General features: G+C 45.6%; 1 protein-coding gene across 6 annotated transcripts in view; it reads left to right on the top strand.

Moving 5' to 3' along the window:
• Window positions 1-20235, top strand: part of IST1 (IST1 factor associated with ESCRT-III) — a 60712-nt gene extending 40477 nt beyond the window's left edge. For 3 of the 6 annotated variants that reach the window (XM_029608257.1, XM_029608259.1, XM_029608258.1), the window contains exons 8-10: window positions 4187-4300; window positions 19052-19100; window positions 19354-20235. In XM_029608257.1, coding sequence (XP_029464117.1) covers window positions 4187-4300; window positions 19052-19100; window positions 19354-19547 — 357 coding nt within the window. In that variant the 3' untranslated portion in view covers window positions 19548-20235. The remainder of the gene's footprint in view (window positions 1-4186; window positions 4301-19051; window positions 19101-19353) is intronic. The other 3 variants (XM_029608260.1, XM_029608263.1, XM_029608261.1) reach the window with 3 other exon arrangements.
• The last annotated feature ends 1398 nt before the right edge of the window (window positions 20236-21633 follow it).

The raw sequence follows: 21633 nt of genomic DNA, 5'->3' as shown, positions 1-21633 counted from the left end.
CCAGAGGGGGATGGCTTTGTCCTTAAATAACTGGAAAAATACCTGGAAAAAATCATACAAAGATTTTGTGGCTGGGGAAATTCTAGTCTATGGTACCTGGAGGAAGAACTGGGAGAAAGTGAGTTAAGGGGGACCACCAGTGGGCCAAATTAAAAGTGAGTCAAATCTGTTTGTTAAAAAAAAAGTAAACAAAAACAAGAGGAAAAAGAAACTGATCTGGTGCTCAAAGAAGGTGGCTGAAAAAAATAAAGACAAAAAGAATAGTGTTCAAGAAGTATAAAGGATTCCAAAAAGAGGAACACAGGAAAACATGTATGGAGAAAGATGAAAAAATAGCAAATATTAAACAAATAATTCAGTTCAATGTTAACTAAAGAAGGTCCTGGAGATAGATTGTTGCTGTTTGACAAGACTGTGAATGGAAGTGGGGTAATTGCAATTCTGTTTACAGAACAATGTATGGGAAGAGCTAGGAAAACTGAAAGAGGACAAGGCCATGGGGCCAGATGAGGTACATCCCAGGATACTGAGGGAGCTCAGAGATGTGCTGGTGGGTCCGCTGAAAGACCTGTTCAATAGATCCCTGGAAACAGGAGTGGTGTTGCATGATTGGATAAGAGCTGTTGTGGTCCCACTTCACAAGGGTGGTAGCAGAGAGGAAGCTGGAAACTACAAGCTGATTAGTCTCACCTCTGTGGTGGGAAAATTTATTGGAGATTCTGCTGAAAGAAAAATAGTTCACTATCTACAATCCTGTTGGTAGCTGGATCTGAGGCAGAATGGATTCACCAGGGGAAGGTCCTATTAGTCCAATCTGATTTATTTATATATTTTTTTTATATTGAGTGATTATAGACATGAATGAAGGAAGAGTGCTCAATGTGATCTAGTTGGATTTCAGCAAAGCTTTTGATATGGTCCCGCATAGGAGGCTCTTGAATAAAATGAGAAGCTTGAGAGTGGACGCCAAGGTGGTGATGTGGATTATAAACTGATTGACAGGAGACAGCATGTAATGGTAAATGGAACCTATTCTGAAGAGAGAATGGTGTTAAGTGGAGTGCCACAAGGATTGGTTTTGGGACCAGTTTTGTTCAATATCTTTGTGAACGACATTGCAGAAGGGATAGAAGGGTAAAGTTCGTCTATTTTTAGATGATACTAAAACCTGCAGTAGAGTCGCACACCTGAAAGAGTGTAGAGCAGAGCTTTCCAAACTTTTCATGTTGGTGACACACTTTTTAGACAAACATAATTTCACGACACAGTAATTCAGTCTTCTAGCAAACCAGAGGTTAAAGGTTAAATGAATAAAATGTATTTTGACATTTATGTATGTTTCCTTAAATATATACATACATTTTTGTGGATTACATAATGTTACACCCACACTGACCCGCAGGCAGCTCCCATTCATTCTCACACCGCTCCCTCCCCACCCCCCAGGCATGCACACATTCATTCACACACACACAGGCACCTATTCTCACACACAGACCCCAGGAAGACACCCATTCTTTCTCATACACAGATACAGCCTCAGGCAGGCACCCATACATTCATACACACACCCCCCCAGGCAGACTCCTATTCATACACTTGCACACACTGAAGGCAGACCCCCCCCTTTTTCTTTTGCCAGCAACCTCAGAGCCTCTCTCATTCCTCTGCTACTGCTGTCACTGCTGCCATGTGGATATTTGGTACATTGTGAGATCGGCATAGAGAAAGTGCTACTCTTGCACATTCCCAAAGATAACATATGCCAATCACTAAAAAGTAATTTTTTCCCTTTGCTGTCTGATCTTAGTTTTCTAATTGGTTGGTCACAGGCTTTTTTTTTCCACCTTCCCTTTCTTGTTTTTTTGCCAATTCCTTTTACAGGGTCTTTTTTTTTGTTTGTTTTGTTTTCCTTTCCATCTGTTTTCTTCCCTCAAACACACAATCAGGTTCTCATTCTAACAGCAGCCCTACTACCGGGTTTCCTCCTTCTCCGGCCACCGCGACGTGGGATATGCGGCAGCCCAATAACGCTGCTCTTCTTCTGTACACGCCAGATGCTCCTCCTCCTTCCTGCCCACGTGGCTCTGGCAGCGTTCTTCCGGGGCTGCGCAGGCAGGAAGGAGGAGTAGTGAACTTGACCCTTTTCTTCGGGCCGTGGTGAGGTAAGCTCCACCACGGCCCCGCCGATCTTCCTGCTGTAGTTCCCTGCTTCTGCAGGCCCTGCTGCAATGTGGACCGGGCGACACACCTTCAGACTGCAGGTGACACAGTTTGGAAAGCTCTGGTATAGAGAATGAAACGTGATTTAAGAAATCTTGGAGTGGTCTAAGATTTGACAGCTTGAATTCAATGCCAAGAAAGGCAGGCAGAGTTCATGCACCTGGGATGTGGTAATCCAAAAGAGCAGTATGTGATTGGGAGGGGGGGGGTGGAAGACTAATGTCACAGACTGGGAGTTGGAACTTGGGGTAATTGTGTCTAGCGATCTGAAGGCGGCAAAGCAACGTGACAAGGTGATAGCTAACACCAAAAGAATGCTGGGCTGCACAGAAAGAATAACCAGTAAGAAAAAGGTGGTGATGCCCTTGTACAGGTCCTTGGTGAGGCGTCACCTGAAGTACTGTGTTCAGTCCTGGAACCCAAATCTCAAAAAGGATAAGGTCAGGACAGAGGTGATCCAGAGAAGGGTGACCAAAATGGTGTGGTGTCTGTATCAGAAGACTTGTGAGGAGAGACTGAAGGATCTGAATAATGTATACCCTGGAAGAGAGGAAGTTTAGGGAGATATGATACAGAAATTCCGATACATAAAAAGGTTTTAATGATGTGCGAACCTCAAACCATTTTTGTTGGAAGGCAAGCAGTAGAACTTGGGGTCACGAAATGGAACTCCAGGGGGAACAACTCAGATTTAATATCAGGAAATATTTCTTCATGAAGAGGGTGGTGGATGCTTGGAATTCCCTTCCAGAAGAGGTGGTGAGGACAAAAAAACAGTAAATAAATTCTAAAAGGCATGGGATAAAAACTGCTGTAGCCTTTAGGGATCCGGTTAGAAATGAAGAAAAGGGTGCATGGGTGTAACTTGCACAGAGAGGCAGATACTACCCTTAACAAAAGGCATGGGGGGATTACTGCCCTTTAATCAATTAGCCTTCATGCTTTTGATGCAACTGCAACATTGTGATACTTCTTAATTGCAGCTCCAGCACTGCTTTCTACATCAATGGTGGGGGAGGAAGGTAACTAGAACCAAAAAGTTACTAATAAGGGTCAAGAGTAACAGATAAGCATGAGAAAAAAATAAGTGTGAAAGCTTGCTGGGTAGACTTCTTCTGCCGTCATTTCTATGTTCTCCACTTTGATGCAAAAAGGGGAATTTGATTCAAACAGCCAATGCTGGGCCCTGACTTTTATGGTCCAGGGTACTAATATGTAGACAGAGAAAAATATTTATTTATTTATTTTTATTTAACAGTGTTTTATACCGACCTTCATAGTAAATAACCATATCGGATCGGTTTACATTTAACATAGGGTATAACTGAAGGAACAATTCAGGTAAACAATAAATAACCATAGATAGGAATAAGTCAAAGTTACAATCAACGGGAGTCAAGAACTTGGAAGCTTAAAACAAGCTGGAAGGAAGATAAAGGCAAGTATTAGTTATGAAAGATATGATAGAGAGAACGGGTTAAAGCTTGGAAGTGCTTTAACCTGGAGGTACCAGAGTCCATAGTTCATGAAAATAAATGCCGTACTTGGCCGTAAATACTTGGCCGTAGAAGCAATATAGGATTGCTTCTACGGCCAAGTCCAAAGCAAAACACATTCAAACAGTATTGTCTGAATAATCAAGAAGGCTGTTCAACCCCATAAAAATATCACTAAGTAATTTTGTTACGGGTTTGATAGTTGCTTGATTTTGATAGTAAATATTACTACCATTGACATAAGGCTTGGAGGTAACCTGCATGGACAAGCAGTTAATACCATAAAAAACTGCTGAGCAGACTAGATGGACCACTTGATCTTTTTCTGCCTTCGTTAATGTTTAATATTCCCTTCTCACAGTGGGCTGTAGTTATTAAAGGTGTTGTATGTTTTGTTTTGTTTTTTTTTCCATGGGTTATTGACTGATTTTTCTGGGTTGTTTTTTTTTGTTTGTTTTTCATTTTAGGAGAATTTTAATGGTGCAGAAGTAGGCACCTACCAAGCTTTTACCAACTTCTATCCACCTCATATGGGAGGAACCCCCCCACAAATACCCACAGTTTCCCCAGCATATGAAACTGTAAGTTCTTTGTTTTCTGTAGCAGCTCATGCAGTAAATTCTGCAGCAAGAATTATAAAACCCAGTGCCACAGTTCATTACATTCTGTAGTAATTTGATGGTATATTTGAATACTGCTGATATGCACAGAAAATATTTTCCTTTAAAATTTGTTTTCCCTTTTCTGGCTCAGCAGCAGTCTGTTTGCCATACAAAAAAGTCAGCTTCAGTTCTTGGGCTGGACAGGAATGGATTTGTGCTTTTTGCTACCCCTAGACCAGCAGTTCTCAACCAGTGTGTTGCCAAGCACACGCAGGTGTGTTGCCACATTTCCTGGTCTCCCCCTGCCTCAGTGAAATAGGAACTTTCCTAGTGGGTTATGTGCTCCTCTGCAAGCAGATGGGAGACTGAGTCAGATTTCAGATTTGGCAAAAAACGCGGCGGGCAGATCCTCTAAGGGTGGGGGATCATAGCAAGTCGCTGCAGCTGACCCATTCATGCTAAGCATGGGAACGGAGGCCATTTTGGGTTCTTTTAGAGCAGAGACTCGTGCAGCGATTGGGGGGGGAGGGGATTCTTCCTCCTTCTCTCTCTCTCCGCAACAAAGCATCCCTGGGGAGGGGGGTGGGTCGCCCCTTTGTTTTCTGACTCATCAGCAAAAGAGAATAGCTCCGAGGGGGCTTCAGATTCCTCCTCCTCTTCCTTTTCCTCGGAGTTCGTTTTACTCCTTCACAAGGCCTTTAAGGCCAGGAAGTTAGGAAAGCAGCAGGCTGGAGGAAAAAGTTCTTCCTTGGGTCCAAAGTCTAATCCACACAAGCGGGCTAAGCCTAAGGGTGGCTCGGGACCTGCTCAGGCTAAACGCCCATTGAAGACAGCGGTCCCTCAGACTGACTGATTCCTCGGATCTGAATTTGGTGAAGGGGAACCAAGACCTGCAGGCCAAGCCCCTACTGGGGGTGGATTTGGATCCTGATTAGCAGGATGCAGGCAGGGGATCTCATGTTGTGGAAGGCGACAACCCCAAAGTGGTCCGCCTGTTTAGGAAAGAGGAGTTGGGTCCGTTGAACCCTGCGGTTCTTGGAGAGCTGGGCATCGATATGCCTCCAGAATAGTCCAGGTTGGGGGGCTATGGATCCGGTATTGTTGGTCCTGCAGGGCCCGGCCACTTCTTTTCCTTTTCATTTCTCAGTGACAGATTTGTTTCGTGAATGGGATACCCTAGATTTAGGATTAAAAGTGAGCAAGGCTATGGATAAGCTGTATCCTCTACTGGAGGAAGCTTTGGACCTGCTGCGTGTACCTAAGGTGGGAGTAGTGGTGTCCGCAGTCCCACCTAAAAGACTACTATCCTGGTAACGGGAGCCACAGCCCTCAAGGACCTGCAAGATAGGAAGTTGGAGCTTCAACTTAAGAAGATTTTTGAGGTTTCCGCAATGGGAGTGCGGGCGGCTATGTGTAGCAACTTTTCTTTGCAAGATGGCCTTCGTTAGGTACAATAGATGCAGGCCTTTATGAGGAGGAGACTCGCCAAGCGGGGCGCCTGGAGGTGGCGATGGCTTATAGTGCTGATGCACTTTACGATCTGATGAGGACTTCGGCCGGGGTCTATGGTGTCTACGGTCTCTGCCTGGAGACTCCTGTAGTTGCGGAACTGGTCAGTGGATGTTTCCTCCAAAGCTCAGCTGGGTTCTCTGCCGTTCAAGGGCAAGTTGCTTTTTGGCAAGGGCCTGGAAGATATGATCCAGTCTGTCAGCAAGAATAAGGTCCATCATTTGCCAGAGGACCGGCCCAGATCAAGGGGCTCCTTTTTCTCCCGGGCTCGGTTCAAAGGAAATCGAAGATTTCGTCATCTAGGGCTCCTAACTCTTCCTTTCGGCAGTCTTCAAGCTGGCAACAATCCTGGACTCAACCTTTTTGAGGCCGGTGCTTTGGTAGAACCAGACGTTCTCAGACTGCCACCGGAGCCAAGTCTTCCCAATGAAGGGGCACCAGTCCATTCCTCTGTGCCAGTTGTGGGTGGCAGACTGTCCCTATTTTACGAGGAATGGGCCAGACTGACGTCGGACCAGTGGGTCCTCTCAGCGATATGTCAAAGCTATGCTTTAGATTTTGCTCTGCGCCTTCGGGACTGGTTCCTAGTTTTCCCCATGCGGTTACGAAGAGAAGCGAAAGGCAGTGCAAGACGCTTTACAGCACCGCCTTCAGCTCAGTGCCATTATGCCAGTACCTCCAGCGGAGCTAAGACGAGGGCGATACTCCATCTACTTTGTGGTACCAAAGAAGGAGGGGGGGGGGGCCTTCTGGTCCATTCTGGACTTAAAGCGAGTAAACCGATGCCTTCGCGTGCCCAGGTTCCGCATGGAGACCCTGAGGTCCGTTATAGCCTCAGTGCGAAAAGGAGAGTTTCTGGCATCCTTGGATCTCACTGAGGCGTATCTTCACATCGGCATCCGCTCCGACCACCAGACGTTTCTCAGATTCTCTGTGCTGGGTCGCCATTTTCAATTTCGGGCTCTTGCCACCGTGCCCAGGATGTTTACCAAGGTAATGGTGGTGGTGGCAGCGCAGCCCTGAAAGGAGAGGCTTCCGGTGCATCCCTATCTGGATGACTGGCTGATCTGAGCGAAGATGGAAACGCTCGGCCGGTTGGCGATTCGCAGAGTGCAGCAATTCCTGAATTCACTTGATTGGGTGGTCAACCTAGTCAAGAGTCGGCTGGTACCCTCCCAGTCTCTGAAATTCCTGGGGGCTCTTTTCAACACAAAAAAAGAGGAGAGTCTTCCTTACCATGGAGCGCATTTGCAAACTGCAGGGCCAGGTACGGGACTTGTTGGCCAAACGACCTCCCAGGGTGCGAGATTACTTACGGGTCCTAGGCTCGATGACTTCCACCTTGGAGCTGGTACCCTGGGCCTTTGCCAGCTCCGTCCGTTATAATCCGCATTGCTTTCGCCATGGAACCCAGTCTCCAAACAATTTCACCTACCTCTCCCTTTACAGATGCTGCTCGGTCCAGCCTCGATTGGTGGCTCTTCTCAGACAACCCGAGGAGTCCCTTTAGAAGTGCCAGAGTGGACAGTAATTACCACGGATGCCAGCCTATCAGATTGGGGGGTGGTTTGTCTGGGGAGATCGATGCAAGGGCAATGGTCCCAGCAAGAAGCTCAGTGGTCGATCAATCGTCTGGAGACCAGAGCGGTGTAATTGGCGTTGCAAGCTTTCTTTCCACTCTACCAAGGGAAGTCGGTCAGGGTTCTGTCCGACAATGCGACCACGGTAGCGTACATCAATCGCCAAGGCAGGACCAAAAGTCAACCAGTGGTGCTAGAGGCTCAGCAGTTGATTCACTGGGCGGAGGAACATCTGATCAGCATTGCAGCGTCCCACGTAGCCGGCGTCGACAATGTTCAGGCAGACTTTCTCAGTCGTCACTGTCTCGATCCTGGGGAATGGGAATTGGCCGACGAGGCTTTTCAGCTCATATGTGACACGTGGGGCATACCCAACATGGATCTGATGGTGACGTTCAAGAATGCCAAGGCCCCATGCTTCTTCAGTCGCCACAGGGAAACAGGAGCAGAAGGAATGGATGCTCTGGTTCTTCCCTGGCCAGCAAACGTCTTGCTCTACGTATTTCCTCCGTGGCCTCTGATCAGAAAAGTGCTCAGGCGCATCGAATTACACCTGGCAGAAGTGGTTCTGGAGTGGCCGAGTTGTCCTTGGTTTGCGGATCTTCTCAATCTAGCCGCGGCAGAGCCTCTACGTTTTCGGGACTTTCTGGCCCTTCTTAATCGAGGACCCGTTTGTTTCGAAGAAGCGGATCGTTTTTGTCTAGCGGCATGGCTTTTGAGAGGCGGCGTCTGAAGAGCAAAGGGTATTCAGACATGGTAGTGGCTACGTTTTTAAGGTCCCGCAAAACTTCAACTTCCATGGCTTATGTCTGGGTGTGGAGAGTGTTTGAATCTTGGTGTGTGGAACACGAGGTGGTTCCGACCCAGGCTTCTGTGCCTGATATTTTAGGTTTCCTGCAAGCTGGACTGTCGAAGGGTTTATCATGGAGTTCCCTCATGGTTCAAGTAGCAGCTCTCAGCTGTTTACGCGGATCAATTCAGGGGGTAGCGTTAGCAGCGCATCCGGATGTGGCTCTTTTTCTTCGAGGAGCACAACACTCAAGACCTCCGATCCAACTTCCTTGTCCTTCTTGGAACCTAAACTTAATTCTCACAGCTTTATGTGCAGCGCCCTTTGAGCCTCTAAAAAGGGCAACATTGAAGGATCTCACATCAAAGGTGACTTTTCTGGTAGCGATTTCATCTGCTCGGAGGGTGTCTGAACTGCAGGTGTTGTCTTGTAGAGAGCTGTTCCTGAGAATTTCTGATTCTGTAGTTTCCTTAAGAATGGTTCCTTCCTTTCTTCCAAAGGTAGTTTCCTCTTTTCACTTGAATCAATTGGTGGAGCTGCTATCTTTTCCAGAGGTGGATCCTTTCTAAAGATTTACGGAAACTGGATGTTCGCAGGGCCTTACTGCTTTACCTGGAGGTTACGAACACTTTTCGTCTGTCAGACCATCTGTTTGTGCTGTGGAGTGGTCCAAGGAAAGGTAATGTGGCGTCTATGACTACTATTGCATGATGGCTGAAGGGAGCTATCACTTCAGCATATTTGCTACGTGGTAGACCTCTACCGTTTGAGTGCATGCCCATTCTACCTGTTCTCAAGCGGCGTCTTGGGCAGAATGCTACCAAGTCTCACCGCAAGAGATTTGCAGGGCGGCTACTTGGAAGTCTGTACATAATTTTGCGAGACATTACAGGCTGGATGTCAAGGCACCAGGTTCCAGTGGATTTGGAGAAGGTGGACTTCGAGCCGGCCTCTCCGGATCCCATCCCAGTTAAGAAAGCTCTGGTACATCCCAGGAGTCTGGACTGATCCGGGTGGTACAGAGAAAGGAAAATTAGTTCTTACCTGCTTTTCGTTCCTGTAGTCCATAGGGCCCGCCTTTTGAGTCTTTGAGACAAAGGAGAGTCCACTCATTTCGTATTTTTTGATTCACAGAATTCAGTGGTTTTCTTCAGGTTCTGGTCCCTTTCTGGGTTGAGCCAGTTTGTTGAGGTGTTAATGTATATATTTAGTTTGGTTTTGAGCCATTCTGCTTTGACACTGAGTGATACTGCCGGACTGTAGGTGGCATCCTGGTATATAAGGCAGAGTTTTGTTTAAAAACTTCTCTTTCTCCATTTGCTGGAAGGGAGGCAAAACCCTGTCTGGACTGATCCGTGGTACTACAGGAACGAAAATTATCAGGTAAGAACAAATTTTCCTTTCAGGTCTCTGGTCTCCAGAGCTCGGATCGCCGTACCGACTCTGCCTTTGGCGAGTTAAAATGGGGGCACAGCCTCGGTTAGGCTAGGCCCCGATCCGGTGCAAGGGTCCACACACGTGGAGACCCTAAGGGGGGGGGGGGTGCCATCTTCCCTTCCCTCGGCGGTACGCACAGGACAGCCCAGCGGCCAATGCGCATAACTTGTGCACATCCCATAGAGCCTTGTGCACAACTTGGAGCCACGCACAAGTTAGCTGCACACACTCCGAGCACATATCTACGGCCAATCACAAATCCGCACCGTGCGCATAACTACAGACTCTCAATATTCTCGCACGCAGTGAAACTACTTTGTGCGCCCAAGCATAGATTCAATGGCACTGGCGTCCAAGACGGTCAGAAGACATTCTCTTTGTTATTGCCTGCCACATAAGAGCCGTGCAGCTTGAACTGGAGTCCTGCTTGTGTCAGCTTTATGAAGCCCAGGGGGAACCAAAGCCTGGTCCTTCACTGCCTGAGGACGGGTTTGGACTAGACCTAGGCAACTCCGAGATGCCTGCACCACAGGAAGGCACCTCAGGGGCCCTTACTCCAGCTCCACCGGAGATTAACATGGACCCAGGAATCTTCTCCTGGTTAGAGTTTTTCCAGGGACTGCAAACCTTTATACAGGCACAATCAGCCCTCGCTGCAACATAGGCTCAACCCCTGCTGGAAGCACAAAATCCTCTCGGCCTTACTTGAATGCCTTGCCTATCTAAGAGTCTTCCTGACAGGGACCGGATACCTCAGATGATGACTGCTCCCTGGAAGAAGAAATACCTCCAGGCCTGGAAACATACCGAACCATGCTTCATTTCTTCCACAAGGATGAATTACCAGCCCTTGTTTCGCAGACTCTGGGTATTCCAGGCACGGACCCCATGGCAGAACTGAAGAAGAACCCCATCTTAGTGTCCCTTCGCAAGGCCTCATGCTACTTCCCTATGATGGAAGCCATCCAGGAACTGATTGACCTGGAGTGGGATACTCCGGAGGCCAGCTTTAAAGGAGGTTGGGCCTTGGAAGCCTTGTATCCTCTGGAATCAGCGGCTAAGGAACACCTGCGCTTTCCAAAGGTGGACGCCGTGGTCTGCGCTGTCTCAAAGCGAACGACCATTCCCGTTGAGGGAGGGGCTGCATTGAAGGACACTCAGGACAGAAGATTGGAGTCCATCCTTAAGCAGGCCTTCGACCCAACAGCAATGACACTGCAGTTTGCCTCCTGCTGTGCACTGGTGGCACGTTCCTGTTTGCTCCTCTCGAGAGAGGTAGATAGCTCTGGACGTATACTGGCAAGACGATGGAACATGCAGCAGCCTTCCCGATGGACGCAAGTTCAGACCTAGTGCGTACCTCAGCCAAAGGTGTGGCCTCGGTAGTGGCAGCCTGAAGACAGTTATGGCTGCGAAATTGGTCCGCTGACGCAACCTCTAAAGCAAATCTCACGAGAATGCCCTTTAAAGGATCTCTCCTATTCGGAAACGAACTGGAAAAGATAGCAGGTGAGGCGAATCAGCATTGCCTCGGCTACCTGAAGATGGGTAAAAGATCCCAGCGCCCCTCGCCCAGAAGAGCCAGGGGCAGAGGTTCTCAATGCTTTAGACCCTACAGGAACTCGCAGTTTCAAGCATCCCATTCCTCCAGAAGGCCCCAGTCCTTTCGGAACCGACAGAATAAGAGAGGAACAGGCCCAGGGGCAGGCTCCAGCTGTGCCACCCAATGAGAAGGGGCCGATCCATCCATGGGAAGAGGAAATAGGTCGACATTCCCTCTTTTACCAAAGATGGGTTGAGATCACGTCTGACAAATGGGTGCTAAATATCATCCGAGAAGATTACTTTCTGGAGTTCTGTAGCATCCCTCAGGGCAAATTTATCATGTCGCCCTGCCACTCCCATTATTTATTTATTTATTTATTTATTTTTAATTTTTATATACCGAAGTTCTTGTAGGGACTACAAATCACTCCGGTTTACATAAAACGAAGAACTGCTCAACAGAGAGCGGAGCTTTACATGGAACCGTAGAACATATGGAACAGTATAACTGGTTGACAATTTAACATAATACTAAATAAAGTGATAATAGTTTAACTGGAAATAAATAAAGAAATATAATATTTTATATTTAAGAAGTATAACTATTTAATGTAGCAATAAATATAAAAATAAGCGATGCCAAATAAATATATGAAATAAAGTGAATTTTTGAGCTCCAAGATAATTGTCCAGTTGCAGATTCTTAATAGTAGTATTTGATACAGTGTCCATAATAAGGGATACCTAGTAATTAGGAAGTCTGTCAGTCACAGAAAGATTAAGCGTCTGGGAAAGCTTGCTGGAAGAGAAAAGTCTTCAGTCTTTTTTTGAATTCTTGATGGCTGGGTTCTAGTCTAAGATCTGGGGGAAGCGTGTTCCACTGGTGTGGGCCTGCTGAGGATAGCGCTAATTTGCTCAATGATGATTTTAATTGCGGAGCATGCAGTGTTCCTCTGTATGCGCTTCTGATTGGTCTGGAGGAAGTGTGCGGTTGGAGTTCAGAGCTTAATGTGATGGGGGCTAGTTTGTTTGTCGCTTTGTGTATGATAGTGAGTACCTTATAGAGTATCCTTTGTTTAATGGGGAGCCAATGTAAGTTCCGAAGGATTGGGGTGATATGATCTTTTTTATTAGTGCTAGTTAGAATTCTAGCCGCTGAATTCTGAACCATCTGTAATGGTTTGATAGTGTTGGCGGGTATACCTAGAAGCAGGGAGTTGCTGTAGTCGAGCTTAGAAAGAATGATGGATTGCAGTACTAGCCTGAAGTCGGAGAAGTGAAGGAGGGGTTTAAGTTTTTTGAGGACTTGCAGTTTGTAAAAGCAGTCCTTTGTGGTATTGTTTACAAACTTTTTTAGGTTTAGATGATTATCAAGCCATGCTCCAAGGTCTCTGACGTCAGATGAGAATGAGTTGTTTGTGTTTGGTAGAGAGAGGCTGGAAGAGATTGTGTGTGGATCCTGGGAGACAATGAGCATTTCGGTTTTATTAGCATTCAATACTAAGTTGAGGCTTGAGAGTAGGTTTTTGATGGGCTGTAGGCATTCGTTCCAGTACGTGATGGTTTTTTGAAGGGATTCTGTGATCGGAAGGAGTATTTGTATGTCGTCTGCATAGAGGTAATGGGTAAGCTTAAGGTTTGAGAGTAGATGGCAGAGAGGGAGGAGGTAGATATTGAAGAGGGTGGGTGAAAGTGATGATCCTTGTGGGACTCCTTGTTCTGTCAGGATTGGATGCGATTCTTTGTTGTTTATCCTTACTTTGTAGAATCTGTTGCTTAAGAAGGAATGGAACCATCTAAGGGCTGTGCCTTTGATCCCTATGTTTGCTAGTTGGTCTATTAGAGTAGAGTGTTTTACCGTATCAAATGCAGCGGAAAGATCCAGAAGAATGAGCAGGTAAGATTGTTTATTCTCCAGATTAACGAGGATTGTGTCAGTGAGAGATAGTAAGAGCGATTCGGTGTTTAGGCGTTTTCGGAATCCATATTGAGCTGGGGATAGAATGTTATGATCTTCCAAATAATCTGACAGTTGCTTGACAATTTTTTCCATCAGTTTGGCGATAAGTGGTAAGTTTGCGATGGGTCTAAAATTAGCTGGGTCTGATGGGCAAGCATTTGGTTTCTTTAGTAATGGTTTCAGTATTGCCAATTTTAACTGGTTAGGAACTAAACCTTGAGAAAGGGATGTGTTGATAATTTCTGCAATTGGTTTTGAGATGGTGTTTGGAATGGCGATGAGGAGATTTGTAGGTATTGGGTCTGATGGATGGGAGGAAGGTTTGAATTTTTTGAGTGTGTTTTCAATCTCCAGTGAAGAAGTGAGCTCGAATGAATCCAGGCTTGTGGTTTGTTGCGGCAAGGATGTGAGATGGTGTGTTAGGGTAAGGCTGTTGGATGTGATTGATTGGGTAAGGTTGGTGATTTTTGTTTTGAAGTAGTTGGCTAGTTCGTTTGCTTTGTTGAGTGCTTGGTGGTCTGGGATAGTAGGAGGAGATGGTTTGGTTAAAGAGGACACGTAGGAGAAGAGAGCCTTTGAGTCGAATATAAAGTGGTGTATTTTTTTTCCGTAGAATTCTTTCTTTGTTCTAAGGATTGTATTCCTGTAGTTGTTGAGGAGCGATTTATAGATGGCATGTGATGAAGTGGTTGGGTTTTTTCTCCAGCTTTGTTCTTTTTTTCTAAGAGATTGTTTAAGGGATTTAATTTCGGGTGTAAACCAAGGTTTCCTATTGTCTAGTGTAGGTTGTATGGTTTTGGTTGTAGATGGGCAGATTTGATCTGCAATTTTATTGTTAATATTGATCCAGGAGGTAGTTGCAGTTGTTGCGTCTGTGAGATCTAGTTGCTTTAATGCTTCAGACATCTTTTCACTGAGTATGTCTGGAGAGCATGGTTTCCTGAAGTGGATGGTGGTTTTGTTAGTGGTTTGAGGTGGTGGGTTGTTGACATTGAGTGGCAGTGGAAGCCACTCTGACAAGATTACTCAGCCTGAAGGCAATAACTCCAGTTCCTGCACCAAAATACGGGGCACTATTCCATTTATTTTATCGTTCCCAAAAAGAAAGGATCATTCCGGCCCATCTTGGACCTCAAGAACGTCAACCGTCACTTGCGGATACTTCACTTCAGCATGGAGACCCTCTGCTCTGTAATAATGGCAGTACAGCCCCAGGGCAGTTCTAACCTCCCTGGACCTCTCCGAAGCCTACCTTCACATTCCATCAAGAACAGCAGCACTTTCTACGCTTTGCGATACTGGGTCACCATTTTCAGTTCCAAGCGCTACCCTTCGGCCTGGCAACCATCCCCGGAACATTCTCCAAAATCATGGTGGTCGTGGTGGCAACACTAAGGAAGGAAGGAATCTTGGACCACCCTTACATGGACGACTGGCTGATCAGGGCAAAGTCTTCGGAAGAGAGCCAACAGGTGACCAGCAAAGTCAAGAACCTACTGCAGGAGCTCGTGAACACGGGCAAGAGCAGTCTGCAGCCCCCCCCCCAGTCCCTAGATTACCTGGGGTCCCGTTTCGATACCAAACAGAACAAAGTCCGTTTGGAGCGGAGGGTCTCCATGGTGAAGTATCCGCAAGTGACGGTTGATGTTCTTGAGGTCCAAGATGGACCAGAATGATCCTTTTTGGGAACGATAAAATTAGTGGAATAGCGTCCTGTATTTTGGGGTGCAGGAACCGGAGTTATTGCCTTCAGGCTGAGTAATCTTGTCAGAGTGGCTTCCACTGCCAGTCTTTTGGACAATTTTCTCAATGGAAGGGAGTGGGCAGTGGAGTGCCTCAGGGATCTGTATTGGGACCCGTACTTTTCAATATATTTATAAACGATCTGGAAAGAAATACGAGGAGTGAGATAATCAGATTTGCAGATGATACAAAATTTTTCAGAGTAGTTAAATCACAAGCAGATTGTGATAAATTGCAGGAAGACCACAGACTCCAAGACAAAGTGATTCGAGTAATGTCAGACAACACCACAATGGTGGCCTACATCAACCGCCAAGGAGGAACTATTAGCCAGCAGGTGTCCCTGGAGATAGATCCTCTCATGACATGGGTGGAGATAAACCTACAAGGGATCTCGACCTCCCACATCCAAGGAAAAGACAACGTCTCAGCAGACTTCCTCAGCAGAGAGAGTCTGGACCCAGGAGAATGGACGCTGTCAACCACAGCCTTCCAACTGATAGTGAATCACTGGGGCCTACCAACCATGGATCTACTGGCCGCCTACATCAGTGCCCAAGTCCCCATGTTCTTTAGCCACAGACGAGAGCCACACTCCCAAGGGACAGACTCCCTCGTCCATACCTGGCTAGAGGAAGTCTTACTTGTACGCCTTCCCCCCCACCCCATGGCCACTACTGGACGAGGTCATCCGCAAGATAGAACACCACAGGGGACTAGTCCTACTAGTAGCCCCAGATTGGCCAAGACGCCCATGGTACGCAGACAAGCAAAGATTCCTTGCCGGGAGCCCTCTGTGCCTACCTCCACACAGGGACCTTCTCCAGCAGGGCCCAGTCCTTCACGAAGATCCATCTCGATTCTCTCTTATGGTTTGGCCCTTGAGAGGACTCGCTTGAAGAACCGCAGTTACTCGAAACCCGTGATTGACACCCTTCTACGTGCGCGCAAGTTCTCCACATCCCTGACATACATACGGATCTGGAGAATATTCAAAGCCTGGTGCAAGGACTGCGGGACTCCCCCGCAGACAGCCAGAATCTCCATGATCCTGGAGTTTCTGCAGGACGGTATAATGAAGGGACTGTCTCTCAACTCACTCAAGGTCCAAGTAGCCGCCCTCTCCTGCTTCAGAGCCTAAGTGAACGGTATACGTCTAGCAGCTCATCTGGATTTGACCTGATTACTAAAAGGGGTCAAGCAACTTCAGCCACCCCTGAGGTGGCCGGTACCCCAATGGAACTTCAATCTGGTATTAGACTTCCTAGCAGGGGCTTCTTTCAGACCAACACTCGGTCTATCACTATGCCTCTTAACACTGAAGACGGTATTCCTGGTGGCAATATGTTCAGCTTGGCGTGTCTCCGAACTACAGGCACTATCCTGCCGGGAACCATACAGCTGCGCACTTTTCCCTCCTTCCTACCGAAAGTGGTTTCCGAATTTCATCTGAACCAAGATGAACCCTGATGAACATAATGACTCTGAAGACTCACGCCTTCTTCGCCACTTAAATGTCGGTAGAATCCTGGTGCGATACCTGGAAAGATTGGAACCGATGCACAACCATAGCCCGCTGGATCAATCTAAGCAGGCTACATAGAGGCAGGGAAGCCCTTACCACTGCAGTTTAAGGCTCATTCTACTAGGGCCCAAGCAGTATCTTGGGCAGAAACCAAACTGCTATCGCCCGCTGAGATCTGTCGGGTGGCGACGTGGTCCTGCCTACACACCTTCTCCAGGTTCTACCGCCTGGATGTTCAGGCCTGAGAAGACGCAGCCTTGCAAGGGCAGTTCTAAGTGGACCACGGGCATCCTCCCACCCTTTCCGGGAGTAGCTTCTGTACATCCCACTGGTCTGAGTCCATCTGGCTACACACTAGGAAATGGAGAAATTACTTACCTGATAATTTCGTTTTCCTTAGTGTAGACAGATGGACTCAGCATCCCACCCACGGCTAACCCCAGAGAAGGAGGACCTGGGAAAGCGAACCTTGAACATACAAATACGGGTAAGCTGCTGCCTACCCTTAGTTCAAAACACCCACAGTTAGTCTGGTATCGACGTTTACTTAGTTGAGTGCACTGGCGGTCTCCAGTATTTTAATTCAATTGAATCAGTTAATCAAGTTTAATAAGTATAACCAAGTTATGCAAAATATATATCCACAATGGCTTTTCAAGGAGGAAACTGAGGAAGTGAGGTCAGTGCAGGGGTATATGTACCCAGGATGACGACAGCTTGAAATCTGACTCCGTCTCCCATCTGCTAGCAGAGGAGCACATAACCCACTGGTCTGAGTCAATCTGTCTACACTAAGGAAAACGAAATTTATCAGGTAAGTAATTTCTCCATTATCGTCACCCGGGTGGAATGCATCAGGAGAGCTAGTCAGCGGCACCGGCATGGTCCCTTCTTCCCGCGGCCCGAAAGTGGAGTGCAGCAACCGCACGTGCGGAAAGAAGAGGCCATGCTAGTGCATGCAGCATCTACCTGAAGAAAGACACAGCGCGGAGCAAAAGAGGAGAAACGTCAGCCCCTGCGACAAGTGGGACTCCTTTCTCGAGGCCGTGAGAGCTGGAAGTGGAGGATGCTGCTACTAGTTTGGGAAGAGAGTGAGTGAGAAAGCATATGTTTTCAGATCCTCTGTGTGAGAGAGTGAGAGCATGAATGTAAGTGTATGACCGAGAAACCTGTATGTGTAAATGAGAGATTATTGTATGTATGATTAAGAGCCTGTGTATATAAGTAAGAGAGCCTGTGTATATGTGTTGTGTGACAGAGAGAGGAGAAAGTTGCAAGCAAACCATCCTTCCTTCTGCTAATTTAAAACAATCTTGGAGCACCTGGATATCAAACATTCCCAGGTATGCAGAGCAAAGCATTTTTGTAATCCTTATTTTTCATAATTGGGTGTTTGTGCCTGCTATTTTGAAATATTTTATTGGTATCTAGACAATTTTTATTTGTTAATTATTGGATATTCCATTCATCAGCTGTTTCGAAATCTTTTTTTATTATGGTTTTACTTCTGTTGATTTTATATTTCTTGCTTTATTTTGAGGACTGGTGAAGTTTCTCTTTTTCCTTTGTTACACTGCATGCAGTTTCCAGTTCAGTTTTAGTCTACGTGTTTCTAGTTATGTTTTGGTCTCTTTATTCTTTGTTAGGTGAGGGTCAGCACATGTGTTTCAGGTGAGGTATTCTGCTGGCGTGTAGTTTCTGTGCAGGGCTCTATAAGCAGCCAGGCTTGGTCTGTTTTCCTAATAAGATGTTTATTGGTGTCTTAAGGCCTGGTGTAATATTTTCAGTGATGCCTTAGATAAGGTGGTTACTGTTTGGTGCTGTTTTAGTATGGGATGTTTACGATTTATGCAATTTCTGTTCAGACAGAGTACTTATCTTTCCCTTGTGTCACTCTTAATAAAAATAATACTTATTTCTGCCGTGAATTGTAATGAGCAGTGTGTCACACATGTGAGCGTGGTCTGTTAGGTATGTCACGATGGGGTAAAAGGTTGAGAACCACTGCCCTAGATGCTGTCTGCTGCCCATACCTATGACTTCCCATCCCATGAACCAGATTCTGCTGGCACTCCTCCCTTCAGTTCTCTGATTTGATTCCCAGCCAACCCAAACCTGTCATCCTTTTCTCTTACCCCTCTGTTTTCTGTAGTGACACCTCTGTGCTGCTCGGAGTCTTATTACTAGAGATGTGCATTCATTTGAAATGAAACATGACATTTTAATAATTTCCTATTTTTATTTCAATTTGTTTTTAAAATGATTGAACAAAATTGTTTGATTTTCTGTTCCTTTCATTTTAAAAAGTATGTCTGCCCAAAAAACAGTGCTCCCAAGCCTTCCTCCCAAACCCTCTTACCCACCTTGATGCTAACGAGGATGGGAAGTTCCTGGTCACTTCTGTCCAGCTAGAGCTACAGTTTTTAAAATGGTGTAGTGGACCAAGACCAGCACTGTTAATTTTACTGTACAAAATGGTGCTGCTCTTTCATTTTAAAGAAATAAAACAAAACAAAAAATAATGTGCACACATTATTTACTGACTCTCGTTCTGCTTCCTGCAGTGCTGCCCCTCTGACATACTTATTACTGACCCTGCTGTGGTTAAGAAGTGTTATCATACAATAATATTGTCTTTCAGATTGATGATATCAAACCTGACAAAGATATATCTTCTGCACAGGTGACTGGTGAGTAGATGAGCTGGAAATTGCATCTTCATGCTGGAAGGGGTGAGGTGTTTGGTACCTGGAAATATTTTGGCACCAGTGAAAAGTCATTGTGTCCTTGTGCCTGCTGATTGACTCAGAAGGTTGTTGCACTGTTGGGAGAGGCAGTGTGGGTTGCTGGCAGACTGCGATGGGGAGGGAATTCAAACACTGGTATGGTTGTGAGCTAATATACCTGCTTGTATAAAATCAACATTTTTGTGTTTTTTAAAAGTAGGTCCTGGGGATGGTCCTGGATCCTCTTCAAAACCAATAACTGGTCACTATGACAATTTTGTGCTTCCTGAATTGCCCTCTGTTCCAGACACCTTGCCTGCTACATCTGTGGGTGCAAACACCTCTGCATCTGAAGATATTGATTTTGATGATCTGTCTCGTAGATTCGAGGAGTTGAAAAAGAAAACATGAATCAGAAAAGACACATGTCCTGTCTGATACCTGGGAATTAACACTGCAGTTCTATAGCTGGGATCTGTCTAATGTTATTTTCAACGTATTGATTAATATTTTGTTCTACTGATTGGAGGGTTTTGAGGCTATCCTTGCACCAAATACTGCTACTACTTTGCACGAAGTATGAGAGCCTGCAGCAGGGAATGTACCTGCCATCTTTTTTCCTTTTTACTGGGAGAGGGCTTTGCCCAAAAAACCCAGTGAGGTTTCCTGAGTCCTTACCATACTCTATACTGACTCTCTTGGTGTGGGAAGGTTATGTTTTGCTGTGTGATAATGCCTCCTCCCATTTTTCCTGCCTGTCACTACCCAGCTAATGATTTCTTTTATATTTATGTACAAACTTAAGACTTCTAGTTTGTTGTTGATTGAGAAGATCGAAAAAATGGTTCTTATTTACTATGGATGATATAGTGCTGGATTTAAAGTGCCAGTCCCGCCTACACTTTTTCTAAATATTGACTTGCCTGGTTCTTGCTTCTGTTTGGTTTTATTTGTATCTCTTTTCTTATTTTTCTAATAGTCCTTTTATTTTGTTTAAATTAAAGATATGCACTTTTTCCAACAATTATATCTGTTTAGATATTCTTTAGATTATTCTTGTGTATAAATATATTTGGGGGTTTTCCCACTTTCTCTCTGACATTTTTTATTTTATAGTCTGTTATCCTATTTGAAAGGTCAAGAGGGATGTTGTACATAGCAAGAGCCAATTTAGATAAAACAAGCAAATAACTTAGCTTTTTTTTGTATTTTGTTTTTTTTTTGTTTGTTTTTTTACAATTGTTAGATTTCCTCTAGCTGGTCATTGATAAACTAACACAAAATACACCACTTAAAGTTAAGGGGCTTGACATTTAGACTTAAGTATCTCTTAGCAATCTTAAGTTATTAGCAACTGAATAGGTGAAGATGCAGACTGCAGTTCAACAGTGAAATGGGGGCTATCCAGAATTTTGCACAGAGTGCTACATGTTTGATTATCAACCAGTTGGTGGTTGATAATCCAATATGTGTATAACTAGCTCTCAGAGAGCCAGTTCAATCGTTGGAGGCCAGCATGGCCTCCAAACAGTGAACTGTCACTAGGGCTTACTGAGGTAGGTTGGGAAACTGGATTTCAAATATTGCTGACACCCCTTGTGACTTTGGGTGAGTCACTTCACCCTCCACTGTCTCAGGTACAAACTTTGAGGGTAATTTTCAAAAAGATTTATCATATATCATAACAATGTTCAAAAGTCCACTCATGTGCGTAAAGTGCATTTACATGCACACAATCCAGTTTGAAAATTATCCCCTTACATTATGAGCCCTCTGGGGATAGGGAAATATCTACAGTACCTGAGACTGGAAGATTGGGCTTCCAAATGGCAGATGAAATTTTAATATGAACAAGTGCAAGGTGATGCATATAGGGAAAAATAACCCATGCTATAGTTACACAATGTTAGGTTCCATATTAGGAGTTACAACCCAGGAAAGAGATCTAGGCATCATAGTGGATAATACATTAAAATTGTCAGCTCTGTGTTCTCTGAGGTAAAAAAAAAAAAGCAAACAATGGGGTCATTTATCAAACTGCTATATGGTGCTTTTGCATGTGTTAAGGTGTTTTCGCATGCGAAAACACCATAATGCATAGTGCGATGCAAATTAGAAAAAGGGGAGGAGTTTGGGGTGGGTTTTGTGGCCAAGTGGGCTGGCTTCATGATTTGTGAAGCCATATTGTGTGGCTTTAATGTGTATTTTAACTACACCTTTTTCATTTGTGTAAAGCCGTGTGATAGGGCTTTATTGCGCTTTGCGCTGTTTTGGCAAATGCTGTTGTTTTAGTAGGTTTAAGCTCCTGGAGAGCCAGCCTAGCTATCAGGGCCCTTCTACAACTGAGAGAGAGGCTAGCCATAATGCCCTCATACTAGGTAGGTATTTATACCTCTGTATGAGGCCTACCTAGTCACTCGAGGTGAGGTGTATTAGTGTAGGGCAGAGCTTTCCAAACTGTGTGTCGGGACACGTTAGTGTGTCGCCTGCAGTGTGC

The sequence above is a fragment of the Rhinatrema bivittatum genome, chromosome 7 (genome assembly GCF_901001135.1).
Source record: "Rhinatrema bivittatum chromosome 7, aRhiBiv1.1, whole genome shotgun sequence".
NCBI classification, from domain to species: domain Eukaryota; kingdom Metazoa; phylum Chordata; class Amphibia; order Gymnophiona; family Rhinatrematidae; genus Rhinatrema; species Rhinatrema bivittatum.
Note: the sequence above shows the minus strand (reverse complement) of the source record. Positions and strands in the feature narration are given on the sequence as shown.